This window comes from Mobula birostris, chromosome 3 (genome assembly GCF_030028105.1).
Source record: "Mobula birostris isolate sMobBir1 chromosome 3, sMobBir1.hap1, whole genome shotgun sequence".
Taxonomy (NCBI): domain Eukaryota; kingdom Metazoa; phylum Chordata; class Chondrichthyes; order Myliobatiformes; family Myliobatidae; genus Mobula; species Mobula birostris.
This window is the reverse complement of record NC_092372.1, coordinates 148,991,098-149,014,499: the sequence shown is the minus strand read 5'-3', so window position 1 is coordinate 149,014,499 and position 23,402 is coordinate 148,991,098. Positions and strand designations below refer to the sequence as shown.

At 39.1% G+C, this 23,402-nt stretch overlaps 1 protein-coding gene across 1 annotated transcript in view; it reads left to right on the top strand.

Moving 5' to 3' along the window:
- Nucleotides 1–23,402, top strand: part of tfpi2 (tissue factor pathway inhibitor 2) — a 68,022-nt gene that overhangs the window by 20,524 nt on the left and 24,096 nt on the right. The window contains exons 2-3 of the mRNA XM_072253433.1: nucleotides 5,940–6,119; nucleotides 10,401–10,580. Of these exons, the coding sequence (XP_072109534.1) occupies nucleotides 5,940–6,119; nucleotides 10,401–10,580 (360 nt within the window). The remainder of the gene's footprint in view (nucleotides 1–5,939; nucleotides 6,120–10,400; nucleotides 10,581–23,402) is intronic.

Sequence of the window (23,402 nt, the reverse complement as noted above, 5' to 3'; positions counted from 1 at the left end):
CAAGGACGGCGTGCAACACCAATTAGATCACAGACTGAGTGAACACTGTGTACAGTTCTTTTCACCATGTTACAGGAAGTTTGTAATTGCCATGGAGAGGATGGAAATTAAATTTGAGGAGGTGGTGTGAATGGGAAATGGTAGCAAAGAGTAAAGATTAGACAAGCTACAGTTCTCTTCCTTGAATAGGGAAGGCTGAGAGAGACTTAATTGGGGTGGATAAAGTTACGTGGGACCCAGACTGAGTACTTAGAGATGATCTATTTCCTTGAGCAAAGAGGTGAGACACCAGGGAGCATAGATTTAAAGTAATTGTAGAGATAATTGAAATTTCTACTCATTCAAAGAGTGTTAATCTGTAACTCTCTGCCTGATAAGGTGGCAGAGGCAGAAACCCTCATCAAACATAAACAGCACTTTGATGTGTTGTTGAAGAGCTGTGGCCCACAGAGTTATGACCCTGATTCTGAAAAGCTGTGATTAGGTTGGAAAGCCTTGTTCTGTGATCATCACAGACATAATGAGCCAAGTAGCCTTTTTCTGTGCAGTAGGTTTTTGACAATTCTATGGCTTATGATTCAATGATCATGCTGGAGGATATTTTAAGGGCTTTTAGTAGTGAGTGAGAGTCATGGAGGGAACAATACGTGGGGAAGTGGCTGAGATGCACAAGTTCTATAGAGTGATGAATTGATCAAATCAGTCCAGTTAGGAAGGAGGCATTGCTAGGGATTGTGCTGGAGAATTAAATGGGCCAACTGGAACAAATCTCAATACGTAAACACTTGGCAGGAGTATTTTATATGTATCGTAAGGATTAGCTTAGTAATGGACACTCAAGAAAAAAAATAAAGTTGAATTCTTAGTCAGGAAGAGGAGTAATTTCTGTGGATGATGGGGTGATCTCATCGAAAAGTGATCTCCAGACCTATACTGCCCTGGGAAGTGGGAAAAAAAGATTGACAAGAAATAACTAACAAAGAAAGGATTATTCCAGATTCAGGCAATAAATAGTGGCAAGCGAGGAAAGCAGGAGAGACTACGTGAGGACTTCCCAATGGATGAAGCAGATTGAATATTTGATGAGAACTAAAGGAGGATGCATGATGTATGTCATGAGAATACTTCATGGGTGCCAAGTTGTGTACAGTAAGTTGTGAGGACAAGTAAACAAAATTAGGATTGGCAAAATAGAATGGCACTATCTTAAAGATATTTCAAGAATCTTTTTACCAGCATGTGAATGGCAAGCAGCTAATAAGCAGTGGGTGGAATATACCAGGGCCAAAGAAAATGGTTTAGCCAGCCGGTGGGGTAATGGCATCTACACTGGACTTTGAGGCAAGTGTTCCCTGGTTTAAATCCACCCAGCTCCTTGCACACTTTCCATTCGTGCTGGGTTGAGCATCGAGCTAGCAACTCGGCGTTGTAAACAACAGAAAAATGCGAAAGAGATGGCAAAGTTACCGCCCAGTGTACCACAAGGTGAGGACAGGAACAACAAAGAAAGTGGTAAGTGCTTAAAGATTTGTGGCAAAGCTAAAGTCCTTAATAAATTTGGCTGATATTTACTGAGGAAGAGGATGTTTACAAAATATTGTTAGAACTGTTGATGAAAGTAGTAATGAATGAGGTTAAAGCTGACAAAAACATTTTACTGGAAAGGTTGGCTATGCTTCAAGTGGATAGGTTGCTTGGTGGAGTTGGTTTGCATTCCAAGCCAAGGGGAGGGAGGGTGTGAGAAAATAATGGAAAAGTTTACTATAATTTTCCAGTTTTTTTTTCCAGATATGGGGAAAGATAGAGCTTGTGCAAAAGGATTGAAAATTTAAATTTGAGATATCCTTCTCCAAGAAGGCACATAAGGACATCCCTGGTAACTACAGGCTGATCAATTTTACACCAGTGGATGGTAAAGTTCTAGAAACCATAATTAGGAAACCAAAAAAAATTCTTTGATAATGTTAGGTTATAACTCAGAATGGGCAGAATGTTTCTAAGAAGATAATATTCGATTAGCTTAACTGAAAATAATTGTTTTGTCTGTATGGAGTTAAGAAAACTTTTTAAGTACCTCATGATAGATTGACTGTTGAATTAAACTGTTGAATAGTGAGAGTGCATTGACATAGATAAAAAATGGCTTGAAGAGTGATTTGTGTTTAGGAATGGAGGATTTATAAACTTATTAGGGGCTTCAATAGGGTAGATAGACAGTCTATTTCCCAGGGTGGGGCATTTTAAAACTCCTGGGTAAAGTCTTAAAGTGAGAGGGGAGAAATTTGAAGATCAGAGGAACATGTTTTCCCACACAGCAAGTCATGGGTATATGGAACAGGTTGCCTGAGGAATTAGAAATGTTAGGCAATGAGATCTTTTAAAGGGTATTTGAATGAGTAGAAGGATATGGACCTAATCTGGGCAAGTGGATTGGGCATTGTGGCCAGCATCAAGATATTGGGACAAAGGCCCCCTTTCTGTTCCATTTGATTCTACAACTGTAATTTTATTCCTGAAATCTTTCTTCCCTGAGGCAATTAGGATGAGCCTTAGGAAGGTGGTGTCTGTCATTAAGGACCACCCAACCATCCAGGACATGTCCTCTTCTCACACACTCAGTGATTCCAGAATAGCTTCTTCTCCCCTACCATCCAGTTTCTAAATGGGCATTGAACCCATGAGCACTACCTCACTACTTTTTTTTAAGTTCTGTTTTTTTTTCTTTGCACTACTTATTTTAACTATTTTATAGACATTTATATACTTACTGTACTTCAGTTTTTTTCTCTATTTATCATGTAGTTCATTGTACTGCTGCGTAAGGTTAACAATTATCATGACATGCAGTATGCCAGTGATATTAAATCTGATTGTAATTCATCCTTAAAAATCTTTCCTGTACCCACTCTGCAATATTCATATTCTTCTTAAAGTGTAGTGACCGGAATTGGACCCAGCATTCCTATTGGAACCTAACACTGTTTTGCATGGATTCAGCATTAACGGCTCTACGTCTATATTTATAAACTCCAGGGATACTATTATCTCAACTTTTCCTAACTTCACACAACTATGAATGTGTACTTTCAGATCACTCTGTTTCTACATAGGCTTTAGAACTCTATTAGCCCATATTGCATCTGACAAAGTATATCAATTCTCACATGAAATTACATGTCTGTACATTCATCCAGCTTTCCAATGTTTTCTTGCAGTCTATTACTATGCTTTCCACTGCTTACAACAATTGCAAGCTATTTGTCTTTCACAATCTTTTGAATTTTACGCTGCACATACATGTTTAAGTCATTATTGTATGTCAAAGTAGCAATCTTCCAATCATTAGCCAAGGAGAACACCACTCCCATGCTGAAACTCTGATAAAGGAACCATTTGCTGCTTTTTCAAGCCAAATTTTTATTAATGCTGGTGGTGGTCTTTTAATTCCACAGGCCTGAAATTTGTAAACCAGTTTATTGTGCGAGACCTTTCTCAAACACTTAGAATTCGCTAAGATAATATCTGTTGCATTCCGTTCATCAGTCTTCTCCAGTACCTCTCCAAAATTTTCAGTGAAACACTGTCTGCTTTTACAAATCAGTGAAGAGTCAAACAGCATCATTATGTCCACACCCATCATTATTAATCCCGTTTTCTAGCACTTGGCCTCTAGTCTTCTCTGCCAAGATAATTCCAGTCCATGCTCAAGGATTTTACATTTGCCACTTTGTAGACCTTTAGCAATATTGAGGGAAGATTGGAAGATTTATGGCAAATACTTATATAAAATTTCTTTAAATCTCTCTTAACAACCACCTGGACCGGGTAACTTATTTTAATCATTGCCGGCCTTTGTAGTACTCCTTTCTTGGTGTTTTACTCGATCTATTGGAACTACTTTCCCATTGGTTTCAGAGTAAAGTGAGATGCTTAGTACTCGTTCGGCATTCTGGGTATGACTTCAGCTCCTATGCATAGATCAAATTCTTTATCCATAATTGACTCTGCCTTCTTTCTTCCTTTCCTTTTTTATTGATGCAACTGCAGAAGACCTTTGCATTCCTACATAGCGCATAGTACAGAGAAGAATGAGGAACGTGAAGAGGACCCTTCAGTCCATGATGTGTGTGCTGTGCATGATGCCCAATTACAAGCAAGAGAAAATCTGCAGATGCTGCAAATCCAAGCACACGCAGTATGCTGGAGGCAATCAGCAGGCCAGGCAGCATCTATGGAAAAGAGTAAACAGTCACTGTTTTGGGCTAAGAGAAAAATAATGAGATATCAGAGTAAGAAATGGAGGAAGGGGAAGAAGAAATACAAGTTAGTAGGTGAAACCAGGAGAGAGTGAGGGGTAAGGTAAAGAACAGGGAAGTCGACTGGATGCTCAATGAAACTTGTCTGCACCTGATCCATGTCTTTCCATGCCCTGCATATTCATGTGCCTGGCTAAAAGCCTCTTGAATGCCGACATCTTTATTATGTTAACTGTCACTGCCATTTCAGTTTACTCTTTTTAACCAGGTTCTCACTTGACTTGCGTTCTTTGCCTACAGATCTACTCAACTTTGTAATGTTATGATCGCATCCAGCAGGAAAGACCTTAACTCTGATTTTTGTTTCTCATGGAAACCTTTTTAAATGTAAAACATTGTAATTCATTTATTCTTTGGGAGGACAAATTGAAGCATAATTGCAGGGCCCAAGAATTCCAACCTGTAACATTAAAATTGCAGGTTACCTCCAGGCTTGATTTCTCTAGTTCTTTCTTCCAAGCTCTTCCATAATCACACAGAGAGCAGTTTTCACTGAGTATAAAGAGTGAAAACCCGATGAGCAAGGAATTCATGGAAGCAAAATGAGTAGGATGTTGAGGGAAAATGCAACTCAGTATTTAAAGAAAGCATAGAGTTAAACAAAAATTAGCCATTGTTTCCCCACTACCTCGAGATTTTGAGCATGAGGGGAAGTGGAGTCACAGTAGACCATTAAGTAGGACATTTTATTGAGGAAGTGGTCATCCTATGTTCCGGAAATCTGTTCAGGAAAGCAAGTGAGTGGCCAACTGAAAAGCCAGGCAGAGCAGAAATTCATATTATGACAGTTTTAAGTCACTTTCAATGACTGAGAACACTTTGCAGAGGGACAGGACAAGTTCTTGCACCTTCAGGATAAAAAAACAGCATGTGACAGAAAAGTTTTGTAGGATTCGGGTTTTGGCTAGGATTATATGGACTTTGTTTTGATCAGTATTTATTATCGTTTCATCATCTATGACTGTGTAATTAACTAATTATAATATACCATAAAGTTAAATAATAAACAAGTTACTTAATGGGAATATTTTTAAAAGTTTGTATTTGTAAAATTATTATTGCTATCATATATTGGTTTTCTCCATCTTGTAAGTATTTCAATATTTTAAAAATGCAGAGATTAAGAATAAACTTCAGTATATAATATATTCTTATTTTATAGATAACTATGGATAAAATATATGTTAGGTGGGTTGTGGGGCTAAATACTGTCAAAAAGTCAAGTAAGTTTGTTTCAGCAGAACATGTACAGCACAGCAAGTACCTGCTCCCCTTCTCTTCACCATCCCTACCACCCCACTACCCTTGTCAAGTGAGGAACTTTCTCCATGGTGGAGACATAACCACTTCCAATCCAATAATGAAACAAATACACATACCTGACTAAGTGATGCTTATCGTAAATGTGATTGCCTACTTGCCCCATCAGTAACTGTCCACTGAACTTACACTGACTAAGGTCAGTATTTATCACCACACTTTGGGCTCTACAATCTGTTGAAACCTGTACTTGACAGTAAAAGTTTGGATTTTAATTGTTTCTTGTTTCTAGGCACCCAGATTTTGATTTACTAGATCGGTATGCAATTCAACTACATACAACAACATCTTGTGTTTTTGTAGCTGATGGAGATGACTGCTCACTGCCAAAAGACGAAGGGCCCTGTAAAGCCATAAACCATCGCTATTACTACAACGTTGCAACTGGAAAGTGTGAGAAGTTTGTTTATGGTGGCTGCAAGGGGAACGAAAATAATTTTTTATCAGCGATTGACTGCACAGACCGATGTGGAAGAACCATTAGTACGTTTCTAGTCAAGTGTCTTTCTTTGATTAAGTCATGTAGCTTTGCAATCTGAAAAAAAATGGCAAATGTGAGGTTCCCTGATTAATGAAAACATTTAAATGAATATCCAAAGAATAGTTTGCTTGGTGTAAGTTAGTATTTAATATTTTTAAATTCTTAAGCCTCATTTCCTGTTCCTCTTCAATAAGCAGCTGATTCATACCAGGAACAATACAGAGATCATTATATATTTCAATATTTGACAGCCTTTTTGTTTAAATCAGATGTTGGAGGAAATAGCTGCAAATATCTGGCTATGTTCTTGATCACATAATGGGTGCAGAAATATATATTGGCTAGGATATCAGTAAGAGCTCTGCTTTTCTTCACAGTAGGGCCATTGGGTCTTTTGTAGCTGCCTGTGCTCTATGTGCAATAGATCATGGGGGGCCAATGTTATAAAGGTCATGGGCGATTTCAACATACAGGTCAAATGGGAAAATCAGGTCGGTAGTGAATCTTAAGAGAGTGAGTTTGTTGAATGCCAATGAGAAGGTTTTTTAGAGTAATTTGCCATTGAGCCTAATAGCGGATCAACATTTTATTGAGGAAGTTATGTTATGTAATGAACTGGATGCAATTAGGGAGCTTAAGGTAAAGGAACCCTTAGGAGACAGTGATCACAATATGATTAAGTTCAACATGAAAATTGATAGGGAGAAAGTAAAGTCTGATGTAGCAGTACTTCAGTGAAGAAAAGGACATAGCAGTGGTATGAGCGAGGAGCTGGCCAAAATAAATTGGAAAGAGATGCTGGCAGGGATGACAGCAGAGCAACAATGACATGAGTTTCTGGGAAAAAAAGAGGAGCTTACAGGATAGATGTATTCCAAAAACAATGAAATACTCGAATGGCAAAATAGTACAACTGTGGCTGACAAGGGAAGTCAAAGCTAATGGTAAAAGCAAAACAGAGGGCATACAACAAAGCAAAAATTTGTGGGAAGATAGAGGATGGGGAAGCTTTTAAAAACCTACAGAAAGCAACTAAAAGAATCATTAGGTGGGAAAAATGAAATATGAAAGCGAGCTAGTAAACAATATCAAAGTGCACAGTAAGAGCTTCTTTAAGTATATAAAAATAATAGAGCAATAAGAGTAAATATAGAATCACTAGAAAATGAGGCTGAAGAAATATTACTGGGGGACAAGGAGATGGCAGATGAACTACATGAGTATTTCACATCAGTCTCCACTGTGGCAGGCACAAGCAGTGTGCCAGGTGCTGAGGGGTGTGAGGGAAGAGAAGTGAATGCAGTTACTATTACAAGCGATAAGTTGCTCAAAAAGCTGAAAGACCTAATAGTGCATAAGTCACCCGGACCAGACGAACTGCACCCTAGGGTTCTGAAAGTTGTAGCGGTAGAGATTGTGGAGGCATAAGTAATGATCTTTCAAGAATCATTGGACCTTGGCAAGGTCCTGGAGAACTAGAAAATTGCAAATATCACTCCACTCTTTACGAAAGGAAGGAAGCACCAGAAAGGAAATTACTGACCAGTTAGTCTGACCACGGTGGTTGGAAGATGTTGGAGTCATTTGTTAAGGATGAGGTTATGGAGTACGTGGTGGCACAGGACAGGATAAGACAAAGACAGCATGGTTTCCTTAAGGGTAAATCTTACTTGACAAACATGTTTGAAATCTTTGAAGAGAGGACAAGTAGGATAGATAAAGGGGATGCAGTAGATTTTCTATATTAGGAGTTTCAGAAGGCCTTTGACAAGGTGCCACACATGAGGCTGATTATCAAGTTAAGAACCCATGGTATTACAGGAAAGTTACTGGCATGGTTAGAGCATTGGCTGTTTGGTAGGAGGCAGCTAGTGGGAATAAAAGGATCCTTTTCTGGTTGGCTGCCAGTGACTAGTGGTGTTCCACAGGGTCCGGGTTGGGACCACTTCTTTTTATGCTGTATATCAATGATTGAGATAATGGAATAGATGGCTTTGTTGCTAAGTTTGCAGATGATATGAAGATTGGTAGTGTTGAGGAAACAGGTGGGCTGCAGGAGAACTTAGGCAGATTAGGAGAATGGGCAAGAAAATGGCAAATTAAATACAATGTTAGAAAATTGCATGGTCACGTACTTTAGTAGAAGAAATAACTGTGCAGACTATTTTCTAAATGGAGAGAAAATTCAAAAATCTGACATGCAAAGGGACTTGGGAGTCCTTGTGCAGAACAACCTAAAGGTTAACTTGCAGGTTGAGTCGGGGGGTGACAAAGGCAAATTCATTTCAAGAGGTCTAGAATATAAGAGCAGGGATGTGATGCTGAGGCCCTGGTGAGGCCTTGCCTTGAATATTGTGAACAGTTTTGGGATCACTATCAAAGAAAAATGTGTTGGCATTGTAGAAGGTTCAGAGGAGGTTCACAAATATGATTCCAGGAATGAGGAACGTTTGATGGCTTTGGGTCTGTACTCACTGGAATTTATAAGGATGATGGGAGATCTGTTTGAAACCTTTCAAATGTTGAAAGGACTAGACAGAGTAGATGTGGAAAGGATATTTTCCAGGGTGGGGGAGTCTAGGGCAAGAGGGGCATCCATTTAAAACAGAGATGCAGTCAAATTTCTTTTGCTGGAGGGTGGTGAATTTGAGGAATTTGTTACCACAGGCAGCTGTGAAGACCAGGTAGTTCAGTGTACTTAAGGCAGATGATTGATAGCTTCTTGATTGGACATGGCATCAAAAGTTACAGGAAGAAGGCTGGGGAGTGGGGCTGAGGAGGGGGGAGAAAAAGGATCAGCCATGATTGAAAGGCAGAGCAGACTCCGTGGGCCAAATGGCCTAATTCTGCTCTTATGTCTTATGGTCTTGTGAAAATAATGGCTTCTCCAATAGTGTAGCTGTCCTTCACAGCAGCAGTGCAGCCTCAGTCAATGTTTTGTGCTCATGGGCCCAGAGTTGATATTGTAAACGAAGTGAACACTTAAGACACAGCTGTTATCTCTTCATTCTGGACCCACAATCATGGTCCAGAGCTCAAACTCTTTTGTTTATGTCATTGACTCCCTATTGTGAGAATCACATGGAAGTTAAAATATCCAATTTTTTTTTTACTGCAGCTGTTTGTTCTTGTATGTTGGCTGCCCTCCAGTAGAAGGGTTAAGTAGCTTTTTGACCCTAAACAGAAGCTTTTTCCATCAGTGCATGCAACAACACGGCCACGTCCAATGTAATCGTGGCCCAGTGTTCATTGTAGAGCTGCTAGGACTTGATGTTTCAATCCCTATGGTAAATTGGCACTCTCGATGTTGGCAGTGGGTTTGGAGTGGTGACAAGGAGGGAGGGTAGGTACGTCATCATGGTCATCAGGTGGGCACCCTCCTTCTTTGACGTTTCGTTGATAAGCTCATGACGTCTCCAGAGAGCTCAACGGTGCTACCTGGCGTCCCAGATACACCCCTCTCAGTTCCATACCCTCCTGTCCTCATCTTGCAGCCCAGTTGTTGTCTTTCCTTTTAATCCAAATCCAATTGCTGCTTTCTTCTGCTGAATTTGACAAGGACTTGATTGCTTGTTGGAGGGAGTGACCCCTCACCCCCATCTTCTTCAATAGACTGGTCATAGATGTAGCAACGAATTCCCTGCATCCCACTTCTACAGGGAAAATCTTGGTCTTCCAGTCATTATGGGCAGCTTCAATTGCCAGTTCAGAGTACTTGTTCTTTTTCCTCTCATAAGCTTCTTTGACACCATCTTCCCACGGTACTGTCAATTCCACAACATATGCCAGCTTGGCTGTTGTGGACCACAGGACCATGTCTGGCCGGAGTGTTGTAGCTGCAATGTCTGGAGGAAACACAAGCTTCTTTTCCCAAGTCCACATTCATTTTCCAATCCCGAGCAACCTGCAGAGTGCTTACATCTTTTGATGTTATATGGTGCTCTGGAGGTTGGCCTGCTGGTACAGATCATGTAATGTGAACATTTCCTGCCAATGTTTACGGGAGAGCATTTTAGTCTCATTATCTGTCCAGATAGACTGGTGTTGATTATGAATGTGATTCTGGCTGATTGTCCTTTCACAATGCTGAGCCTGTAATCATGTATTGACTTTAAACTGGCTGAGGTTACCCACCACATTTTAAGTTCAACAATCTGTCAGTACCGTTACTTGACATTAATATTTCAGGTTTCAATTCTTTCTTGTTTTGAGACCCACAACTTTGCATTTCCTCTGATATGTGGTTATATAGAAATTACATTTAAAAAATTATTCTTTCCTAGATAAGAGAGACATCTGCTCACAGCCAGCAAAACCTGGACCCTGTAAAGCCTATCTGATTCGCTATTTCTACAACGTTAAAAGTCAGAAGTGTGAGAAGTTTATTTATGGTGGCTGCATGAAGAATGAAAATAACTTTGTATCAGAGAACGAATGCACAGCACATTGTGGAAGAACCATTAGTAAGTATCTAATCAACTTTTTTTCCCGATTATTTCATTTAGCTTTGCCAAAGAGACAGTTGGATTTGAGTAAAAGAAAATGTGACAAACGTGAGATTCCATGATTAGTGGAAAGATTTTAATGAATATCCCATAAATGAATAGGTTGGTGTAAGTCAAGGATCAATATTTTTAGCGTCTTGTGCCTGGCCTCAGTTCCAGGTCCTCTTTACTGAGCAACTGATTATAAAGGACTGTATTCGTACAAACTACAATATTATGGTTATCACAGAAGTTCTTCAATACCTGACATCCATTTATTACAATCTGGTGTCACTGAAATTAGCTGGTGAACTTGCTTTCAAATACCAGAATCAGAATCAGATTTAATGTCACCGGCATATGTCATGAAATTTGTTGTTTTATGCCAGCGGCACATTGCAATACATATTAATAAAAATTATAAATTACAATAAGGAGTATATATAAAAAATAAATTGAATTAAATAAGTGGTGCAATAAGAGAGGGGAAAGCAGAGAAATTGGAATTGGATGGAAGAGAGGAAGAAGCTGTTCCTGAAGCGCTGGATATGTGCCTTCAGGCTCCTGTATCACCGCCTTGATGGTAGCAATGAGAAATGCATGTTGTAGATAATGGGAGTCCTTAATGATGGATACCGCCTTGTTGAGGCATTGCCTTTTGAAGGTGTCCAGGACGCTTGAGGGACTTTTGTCTCCCGGTGAGTTAAGTCAAGGATCCTGTTGGAGAGGGAGGTACAGAGGCTCCAGCATCCTGGAGAGAAGAGCAAAGAGCGAAATCAGCTTTCGCCTCTGATCTAGGTGGGTATTCAAATTGTCTAAACAGCATATTGTACCTCACAGTAGGATGCTGCAGCAGTAAAAGGCTCCGGGCCTAGACCATGCCACCTTGTAACTCACTCGGGGTCCAGATTCTGTCATCCAGGCTGAAGCCGCTCCCAAGCTCTTCATTTCAGCTCAGTGCCCAGAGCGATCCAACCTCGCACCCTGGTCAGTTGAATGAGCATCGGATCTTCTCTGCCTGGGCCCCAACTTTCAGCAGCTGGAGTGATCCATCCTCACTCCTGGATAAGCTGTACGGGCATCGGATCTTCAACTGCAATGATTCTGCAACACATGATCTCGGCTCATCCTCCAAACTCGACTCACCAGCGCTCGCCCCTTCACTGTTTGCAGTGATAACACAATTTACCACAGAAAAGCTATTTTTAGTCAGATTTCTTAGCTTTTTGACTCCCAGAAGCTGCTGATTACATTTGGTAATGTCATCTTAACTGGAAGTCTGGAAAAGATGTAGACCTCACCAGACTACAAACACCTGGGTCATCCATGGCATTTGACTTTTGTATGTCTGGTACATTCGTGAAGGCACACACTCATCCACACAGGTTTCAATGAAGTCAGTAACAACTGTGCCATATCCATTCAGACTCAAAGTGGAATCCATGAATATTGTCCTGTCCAGCATCACAAAACGGCCCTGTAAGTGCTCCTCCATCTCCCTTGACAAAACTTTCTTGGTCCTCACCACTGGTGCTGTGGTCTTCAGTCTCTGCCCATACGCAAGCAGTTATTAGTATAGCCTGGTGATCACACTTTCCAAAGTGTGGCATGGGATGGCACGGTAAGCTTTCTTGATAGTGATATAATAGTGGTCAAGTGTGTTGGCTGCTCTGGTTCCACAGGTGATATGCTGGTGATAGTTTTTCAGAGACCTCTTCAAGTTGGTCTTGTTGAAATCTCCAGCGGTGATAGGGAAGGCATCAGATAGAGCAGTTTTGTGCCTGCTGATTACGATTCTCAGCTCCTCCAGAGCCTACCTGACAAAGGCCTGAGGTGGAAAGCTACCAGGATGATGGTGGAAAATTCCCTTGGCAGATAAAATGGATGACATTTGACTGGTAGATGTTCAAGGTTAGATGAGGAGGACTGAGACAGAACCATGTCTGTGCACTACAATGAGTTAATCATAAAACATCCTTCACCTCCTCTACTTTTAAAAGACTGTGCTATCTTGCTCACTCTGAGGTGCTCAGTTTTGTTTTCCAGAGGCTGTACATTCACAAGCAGCATAGACAGGAGTGGAAGTCTAAAGCCTTTGCATTTCAATCAAACTTAGTCTGGCATGGCATTTCCGCTTCCTTAAAGGGGAACTGCAGTCGCTATCCTTGTCTGCTGTCTGAGGTTCATCAATTTTGCATATCAGTAGATTTCTTAAACATCTTAATGTAATGTTACTTACTGCAGTACCCATGTCTGTGACTGTGGAGTTCAGATGTAGTGGTCCTAAACAGGAATACTTGATGACTCCCAACAAAGCTGCACACAAACAGTTGCCCCTTGATGGCATCATCGTGCCCACGAGATGACAATCAATGAGTGTCAATGAGTTAATAAACACAGTAGGTTTAGGAATATACAGTTGAAGTCAGAAGTTTATATACACCTTAGCCAAAAACATTTAAACTCAGTTTTTCACAATTCCTGACATTTAATCCTAGAAAACATTCCCCGTCTTAGGTCAGTTAGGATCGCTACTTTATTTTAAGAATGTAAAATGTCAGAATAATAGTAGACAGAATGATTTATTTCAGCCTTTATTTCTTTCATCACTTTCCCAGTGGGTCAGAAATTTACATACACTTTGATAGTATTTGGTCATCATCATCATCATCATCATCATCATCAGGTACCATGCCCAGTTTGAGCTTTGACTGCCATGGCCCACACACTCCTGTTTCAGGTTAGGTGGATCAATTCATTGGTATTCATTTCCAGTTCTCTGGCTGCTGTCTCCATCATCATTTGTCTTTGTCTTCCTCTTGCTTTCTTCCCTTCAATCTTTCCCATAATTACCGTGCATTCTAACTCCTCTTTCCTAATCACATGTCCAATGAAGTTACGTTGCCTTTTCATGATCTTGTACATTATTTCTCTTTTTGTTTTTGCTCTGTTCATGACATCCTCGTTAAATATTCATTTTGTCCATGATATTCTTTGCATCATCCTCAAAAACCACATCTCTGCTGCTACAATTCATTTCCTCATGTTACTAGATACTGTCCAACATTCTGAGCCATATAACATAACTGGATAAATGTAACATTTCAGTACTCTGAGGTGGGTTGTCATGCCTAGTTTAGTATTGGTCAGTATACTCTTCATTCTCGTAAAGGTGTCTTTTGCCATCCCTATTCTTCTTTTGATGTCCATGTCACACCTGCCATCTGATGTCACCCAGCTTCCTAAGTAGCAAAAGTTCTGTACTTGTTTTATGTCTTCCCCATTTATTCTCAGCCTGTAAATAGGATTCTCCTTCATTTTGGATATCACCATACATTCTGTCTTTTTGCAATTGATAAATAGACCCATTTTTGCACTTTCTTCAACAATTATATCAATTAGGTTTTGTAGTTCTTCCTCCGTACTTGCAACTAACAAGGAGTCACTTGCATATCTGAAATTATTGATGTTTTCACCGCCAACTTTGATTCCCAAGATGTCTCATTTTTTTTGTAATATTGTTTCACTGTACATATTAAATAGATCGGGGAGAAAACACACCCTTAACTTACGCCTCTGGATTTCCGTAAACTGACTCACTTCTCCATCTATTCTTACAGCGGCAGTTTGTTCCCAGTACACATTTCTGATCAGGCGGAGATCTTTCGAAACTAGATCTAGAGTTTCCTGTAATATTTCAAACAACTTATTGTGCTTCACTTTATTAAGTGCTTTTGTGTAGTCGATAAAACAAACAAGCCTTTTTGCACTTGAATAGCTCATTCTGATAGTATCCTTAACATCAATATTGTGTTTCTTGTACCTTTGTCTTTCACAAAACCACATTGTTCTTTGCCTATTTCAGCTTGTATCTTACTTTTAGCTCTAGTCATCAAAATTCTTAGAAGTATCTTGGTGATATGACTCATTAAACTTATGGTCCTATGTAATTCACATTCTATTGCTCCAGGTTTTTTAGGAAGAGTGATAAATATTCATTTTTTCATCTCTTCTGGTATTATTCCAGTCTCATAAATTTCATTGATTAAATCAGTAAGTTTTTCAATTCCATAATCTTCAAGGGCGATAATTTGTTCTATTACTAATTCATCTGGACCTGCTGCCTTTCCTTTCTTCATCTTATTTATTCCATTACGGACTTCAGATTTTAAAATACTTGGACCTTCAATGTTTTTCTTAATTTTTGGTTTTTCACCTCGGTCGTCTTCAAACAATTCCTGAATATACACAGTCCATCTGTACATAATCTCATCTTTTTCCATGATAGTGGTACCGTCCTTTGCTTTCAAACATCCACCTGAAGAACAGAGGAGCTTTTTACCAGTGATATTCTTGATTTGTTGATGTAGCCTTTTTGGATCAGTAATAGGGATTCTTTCTATTTGCTCACATTCCTGGTTTAACCATTCTTCTTTGGCTTTTTGACATAAGCTTTTAACTTTTTTATCTAAGGACATATATTCCATAGGATTTGCTTTCTTCCATTAGATTTTTGATTTCGTCTGTCATCCATTTATTTTTCGTGCTTTTTTTCTTTTTTAGGAATCACTGACTTTGCTGATTCTACCAAGGCATCCTTTAGAGAGTTAAATTTCATTTTTACATGATCGCTATCATCTTCAACAGATTCTATTTCTAGACTTTGAGATTTATTCCTTACTTCAATTGTAAATTTTTCTCTTAAGTTTTCTTCTTTAATTAATTGCAAGTAGTCAAGGGATTGTTCAGGTATTTGCTTATTTAGTTTTTTAAGTTTTACTTTTGCCTTACTAGGTACTCCATAGGGACCTTCTGCCTTGCAAGGGTTCACTCTGTTTAAAGACAGCCTAACATCGGCCTCTGAGACAGATCACAGGGTCATCAGGTGAAGCTGGAATCTTCACAGCTGTAGTTGTATTCTGCCTTTCAAAGCAGGCATAGAAGGTGTTGAATTCATCTGGTAGTGAAGCATCGCTGCCATTCATGCTATTGGGTTTCGCTTTGTAGGAAGTAATGTCTTGCAAACCCTGCCAGAGTTGTCGTGCATCTGAAGTCGCCTCCAACCTCATTTGTAATTGTCTCTTCGCCCTTGAAATAGCCCTCCACAAATCATACCTGGTTTTCTGGTACAGGCCTGGGTTGCCAGACTTGAATGCCATAGATCTAGCCTTCAGTAGATGACGTACCTCCTGGTTCATCCACGGCTTTTGTTTTGAGAACGTGTAGTAAGTCTCTGTAAGCACACACAGGTTTTAATGAAGCTGGTAACAACTGCAGCATACTCATCCAGGTTCAAAGGTGAATCCCTGAATACAGTCCAGCCAACCAATTCAAAGCAGTCCTGTAGGCGCTCCTGTGCTTCTCTTGTCCATACCTTCTTGGTCCTCACTGCTGGTGCTGCAGTCTTCAGTCTCTGCCTATCCTCAGGGAGTAGTACAGCCAGATGACCAGACTTCCTGAAGTGAGGGCATGGAATAGCATGGTAGGCATTCTTGATGGTGGTGTAACAATAGTCCAGTGTGTTGTTTCCTCTAGTATTGCAATGATCTGTTGATAGTAATTGCTTTGTGATTTTACCTGTCGTATTGGATTCACATCATGGTTTTGTTCCATGTTTGCCTTCTAAACCATCTAGTACTGACTTGTTTTCTTGATGCTGTTCTCCCAGTATGGTGAGAACCACATGGAAGTTAAAATATCTGAAAGCAATGACAGTAGCTATGCATGTTATATGACATGTTAGCAGCCCTCCAGCAGAACAGTGAAGTACCTTTTTGACCCCAAGCAGGAGGTCTTTCCACAGATGTGTGCAATAGCACTGCCAAGTCTAATATAATTGTGGCCCAAAAGTCTACTTAGCCTTGTTATCTTTCCAGAGAAACTGGTGTTGATTGCGAATGTGATTCTGGCTGATTGTTCTTTCAGTGCTGAGATGGTAATCATCCAACAATTTTACACTAGTAAGGTTAACCACCACGTATTGAGTTCAACAGCTTGTTGACAACTTACTTGGCAGTAAGGGTTTGGATTACAATTATTTACAGTTTCTATTCATCTTGATTGCATTTTCTCAATTGTTATATAGAAAATACATGCAACAGTTCTGGACACAGTGGCAGCCAGCAGATCTAGTTCCTGTAAAGCCTTATCCTTCACTATTACTACAACATTAATATGCAGAAGTGTGAAGAGCTTATTTATGGTAGCTGTATGGAGAATATCTCAGAGCATTGAATGGTTTTGTAAATGCAGATGTTCTAGGTTCAATGGATCATCCAAACAACTAATTCTTCAACAATGTGGCTGAACTTACAAACACCAATCGAGTTTCACTCTAATTCCTGTGCTCAAGACCCTTAGGTTGCCACCATAAACCAAGTGACGATGAGACACAGCTGATACCTGTCCATACTGGATCCTCTGTCGTGTCTTTGTTTCAAGTATGACACCAAAAATAGTCCAGTGCTCAACTCTTTTGTTGATGCCATTCACTCAGTGTTGTGAGAATTATGGCCTGATCCATAGAAGCAGCATGGACCACAGCCAGAGGCCCAACATGATGTGGGGCCCAGTATCAGGTTGTCTCTGGATTAGATGCTCAAACCTCAGAACACATGATGCTAAAGCCCCTTTAAACACTGCTACTTACTTGCCCGACTAGTGTTGCACAGTGGGGTCTAACTAGAATTGCAGGGGAATGAGAACCAGAGCATCAGAACAGTTCGTGGAGAGGTTGTCAAGAAAGATTTAGTGTTAAGCCCACATACAAAGATAGGAATCAAAGTTTTGAGCATGGTATAGGCAGATAGAAACAAATGAGGCACTTGAGAGGTATAAGAAATACAAGAGAGCAATTAAGAAATAAGAAGGACTAAAAGAAAGCATGAGATTGCTCTAGCAGAGAAGGTGGAGGAAAATCCCAAGGGCTTCTACAGTTATATTAAGAGCAAAAGGATAGCAAAGGACAAAATTGGTCCTCTGTAAGATCAGTGATAATCTATGCCTGGAGCTGAAAGACATGGGGGATATTGAAAATTGATTTCTTGCAGCTATGTATACTTGGGTGACAGACACAGAGTCTATAACATTGGTGACGAGGTATTTTTAAAACAAACCCAAGATGGCTACTGACCTGCTAAAGTGCAGCAAGACATTTGAACTAAAAAAAAGCAAACAAAAGAGACATCAAGTTTTAAAAAAGGCCGTAGATGGAATAATTCAGAATTCATAAAGAGTGAATACTGGGTGATAATAATCATTAAATAAAAAATCAGAAACGGCTGGCTACTTTGGAAAGACTGATGATTTTGATTTCACAATGGGTAATTGGCTTTTGTATACTGATCTGTTGGAACAGTTTTTTGAAGTAATTAAATGACCAATGAGAAGCGAGTGCAAATTTTGCTCAGTATATTGTGTTTAAAGTTTGCTTCAAAGTTTGACTGCCCCAACCAAACCAGCAGAAATGAACTTTGCAAATATTATAAAAGTAATGCAACACACTTAGAACCAAAACTATTGTAGATTGCAGAATGCTTTAGGTTCCATAAGTGGAATCAAAAAGAATGGGATTCCTTTTCAGCTTACATATTTGAATTGAAGAGATTATCTGAGCATTGTCAGTTTGGTATTGGGTTTAATGATGCACTGAGGCATCATTTAGTTTGTGGATTCTTACTAGAAAGCATTCAGAAAAGGCTTCTAACTGAAGTACAACTTACATTTAAAAGAGCAGTTGAAATCGCTGTTTCAATGGAAACTGCAGACAGAGATGCAACTAGTTGCAGTCAGGAATGAAAGTGAATCTGAATAAAATTGCAGCATCTAAACAAAAACCAGCTTGGCCAAACAAATTGAAATACCATTGGAGAAAAGATAACTCCTGTGAGAGTGACATTTGTAACAGTGAAATACAACAACCAACAAGTTGTTGGTCACATTGAGCTTGTATGTGGTAAAACCAGGATGTCCAGCATTGTGGAAGCATAATTTGCTGAGACACCTACAACTTGATTGGAGATCCATCCACTAATTGCATGCTATATTCCCTGCAATGAAGCCAACTGAAAGCAAATTAAGAAAGGTACTAGATAATGCCACAAATGTCTCCATGCTGTACCCCATGAACTTTTGTCCATTAAGGGACAAACAGGTGTTGGTACTGTTACGTACCCCGTAACTGGGTTGCCAAACCAGCAGAAATGGACCACTTAGTTAGAGTCTGGTTTACTAGAAAATAATAAAGTTTTATTAAAGAAATAAGCAACGCCGTACTCTAATCGTAAGGATATAAATGCAACAGGTTAGCAATGATAAAACACACATGTACACAGAACTAGGGTAATAGGAATCAACCAAGCTCTATCTCAGTCTAGGGGTAAAATGATCAGTCTCAAGTGACGCAGAGTTCAGTTCAGCTTAGTACAGTTCACAGTAATCGCTGTTGTGCCATTGGAGAGAGAGAGAGAATGCAAATTTTGATTCAAACAGACCTTTGATGTTCTTCACAGTTAGCTTTCAGGCGAACCCTTTTATGTCTTCTGTGGTCACTGACTGTGACCCCTCCGTTCCGGATACGACCATTCTTCCGCAGTGAACCTGGCACCCAGGCAAGGGCGGACACACACACCAGATTCCCACCAATCGTCCCTTTTCACCCTGTCAGTCTATGGTCGGTTCCCTCGAACCAGACCTCCAACTTCCACCAACTTGTGGGGGCACACCACTCTTCCAGGGTCTCGTTATCTCGTGATCTCGTGGTGTGTCGTACCTTAGCGAACCTGTTCTTTTTATCCCCCTGCTGGGGTATTACCTGTCCATCAAATTTCAAACAGTTCAGGTTCAAAGCAACCGGCCTGTCAATATTCTGAATTGTGCCTCTTCTCGTTATCTCTCTCTCCTCTCTCATTAACATTTTGAACGTTTCTCCATTGTCTCCCTTATCTCTCTCTCATTAGCATCAATCTTCTGATAACTTGGTTTTTCGTCACAGTACCAACCCCTGTGCCTCTGGTTGGAAAGCATATTGGACCAGGGAAGGACCATGCTGCTCAGAGGAATCATGAAAATGATAAAAGCAGTAATTCAGCTACAACAGTTTTTGTAGGCAACGTATCTGAGAAAGCTTCTGATATGTTAATCAGGCAGTTCCTTGCAAAATGTGGCTTGGTTTTAAGCAGGACGAGAGTTCACAGACCTTCAGGAATGTTGCAAGTGTTCAGCTTTTGTGAGTATAAAGAACTAGAATCTACTCTGCATGCATTAAGTTTATTGCATCAACTTCAAGTTGTAGACAACAAGCTGCTTGTACAAGTCCAAACCCAGATATATGAATGCAAGGCCAAACGAAAGGAATGGATGGAGGTACGAAAGCAGAGGAGTCGCCAGGTGATGTTGTGGATGAGGAAAGGGCAGAGTTCAAATTCTAAAAAGAGTTCACACTGTAGTTTATAACAGCCCTGTATTACAATTTTAATACAACCAATCACATCTGAAATATATAACTTATTTATTATAAAATACAAGTATGAAGAGAATATTCCTTTCCTTCAAACTACTTAATCTTTCTTTAAGAGTTTGTGAACATATCATGTTTACAGGCAATATCCCGAATGGATGTTCCATTAATTTCTTCAAAATAGATATGTGCCTGAATTTTCTGTTCTGTACTTACTGTATACGGTATCGTAGTTTCACAGAATCTTATTATGTTATTCATAATCAGATAAAATTATCAGAATTTAATGTTTTGACACTTTTATCAATATACCACAAATATGTTTATAATCTATTTATGATGAAGTAAAAACAGGAACGTCTTTTCATGTCACTTGTTTTAGTGCTTGCTCCACACATATTTTACTGTCAGAAGTTATTCTTGGATTAGTTATTCCATGTACTCTGTCACAACAGATCACCTGTTTAGCTTTGCTCAGCAGTGCATCTCTAGCTAGTCTTTAAGTTCCATCTATGCATTCTGACACGCACATGGAATTCGAACTATCTGAAGACGAGGACAGTAGTTGAACATTGCTTTCATATATTTCAGTTTCTTGTGAGTACGTTACCCATTAAACCATCCTGCAGAGATTGCCCTAAACTGCTTTTACTCGAAGTCCAAAGTCCACACACTCTCACACACGCCACAGTCAGCTGAAACAGTATTAACATATTGATTTTACACTGCTAAAGATCAGGCATCAAATTTTGAGTTTTAGAAGAACACAAGAAAATAGGAGTAGGTTCACCAACTCCCTCAAGTCTTCCTCCCATCCTCACATTTGATAAGATCATGACTGATCTGTGCTGACTTCAACGCCTGTGTCAGTTCACCAACATCCTCAGATTTTACTCGTCATTAATAGATTTCAATTGTCCTTTTTACTGTTCCTGAATTCTGTTTGCTCTGTTATCACGATGTTACAAACAGCAATTTGTACTTATCCAGAGAATAATGGTGTTTGCTGACTGCCATCTGATAAAGGACACTGTAAAGGCAAAATCCCTCACTATTACTACAGTGTGAACTTCAGAGTGTACAACTTTTATATGGTGGTTGCAAAGGCAATGAAAATAACTTCAAAATAGAGAAAGAATGTACATTGCACTGCCATAAAAACTACAAGTAAGTTTTTTTTTAAATCAACGATCTTTCAGTCAACAGTTGCTTAGCCATCAGGGTGTGTTCATTTAGCGAAAAGGAAACCCGAGGGGAAGGGAGGGACATCCTGTTTGTTAGTACAGCTGTATAGGCAGTGTGAGCAGTCATCAACCAGACATTTACACTTATTCTTGTGTTCAGAGGATTTCCATAATATTCATTTTTTTTTAAATTTTATTTTTATTTGGATAAGGAATTCACAAGTATCATGTACTTTTTTCACATGTATAACCGTTTCCATTTTTTTATATGTATAAAACTATAATTATTTATACATTCTTAAGTACACATTGAGATGATATAAAAAGAAATTAGACACTTAAATAGATAATTATGTACAGTAGAAATTCTAATCTATCAGGCTAAGTAATGGTATTAATTGTTAAGAAAAGTAGTAATAATAGTGGATTAGTAATAGTTTCCATACATCTCTTCTGGATCACTTCTTCTGGTCCAAAATGTTGTGTGTAAGCCTATGTAACAACCATTGTAGGTGTTTATATCCTAACTTGTTCATGCTTGCTCCTGCCCCCAAACATAATTATCCGATCCCTATGTACTTATTTACTTAATTTTATCATTTTTTATCCCTTACCCAAATTTTTTCCTTTACTTGTATTAATTCTCTATTTTCCAAACCAAAAAAAAGACAAAAACAGTAAACATTTAGACTAGGGGTGCTTACATTAGCAATATTACCGTGTTGATGAGAAGAGCAGTATAAATCATTAGGAGATTCATCTAAAGTCTGCTCGCATTGGGGTTATATATTCAATCCATTTATTCCAGATTTGATAAAATTTTTCTTTTTGAATTCTCAGGGAGTAAGTCAACTTTTCCATTTTAAATATTTCCAAGATAATTTTGTGCCAATCTTCTAATGTAGGTGGTATTGGATTTAGCCACTTTCTAGTGATTGATTTCTTACTTGCCATTAAAAGGGCCTGCAGCAACTTTATGTCTTCCTTCTGTTCAAGAAACAATACGTGCCCCAAATAGAGCGTCTCTAAGTTCAGAGGTATCTGGGTCCTAAGTACCTTAACTAATGTTCTATGAATACCTTCCCAATAGAGACTTAATTTAGGACAATCCCAGAAAATATGGAAATGATTTGCCTCCTTGGAGCCGCACCTTCTCCAACACATCACGTTTGTATCTTTATATTTTTCCTGATATGGGGTCTTAAAGTATCTTATAATATTTTTCCAATAATGTTCTCTCCAAGTCAAAGAATTAGTCGAAGACCATTGAAAGCTGCAGATTTTCCCCCAAGCCTCCTCTGAAAGTACCAACCCCGCTTCTTTCTCCCACTTCTCTTTAATATACAATGTGTTTACATTTTTAGCATGGGAGAGTGCATTATATAATCGAGAAACTGATTTACTAGGTATTGAACCGCAAGCCAAATTAAGAATCTTGAAAAATTCTAATTCTACTGTTGATAGGTCTGTATATCTACAACTCTGGTTAACATAATTTCGTACTTGGAGGTACCTAAAAAAGTCATTGTGTTCTAGGCCATGTTCGTCCTGCAGGATTTGGAAACTTTGTAATACTCTTTTATGTATAAGTGAGAGGTAGGTTGTAAGACCTTTCTTTACCCATAATTCAAATCTTTTATCTCCACTGTTGGGAAGGAATTCGGTATCATATGCACACCATCTGAAGAGTTTTAGCATGTTATTAATTCCACATGAATTAACCACCTTCTGCCATATTTTTAATGTAAGATTTATCCAACTGTTTTTAAATCTTTCCAATTGGGCCATCAATCCTTTGTCAGCTATTGAGGCCTGTAGAGGAAAACTGTCAACCAATCCAAATTCTATTTCCTTCCATCTAGCCTTATATTCCCTATTACACCAATATAACAGAGGGGTTATCTGTGAGGCATAAAAATAATTTCTCAGGCAAGGAAGAACCATACCTCCTCCTTCCTTCCCTAACTGTAAGGTGTTATATCGAATTCTAGGTTTCTTTCCTTGCCAAATGAAGCAAGAAATCCATTTGTCCCATTCCCTGAATTGATTATCATCCACCTCTACAGGTAAAGTACGGAAAAGATACAGTAACCGAGGAAGAATATTCATTTTTATAGTATTTATCCTTGAATTTAAACTTAAAAAGGGGATAAGATTCCA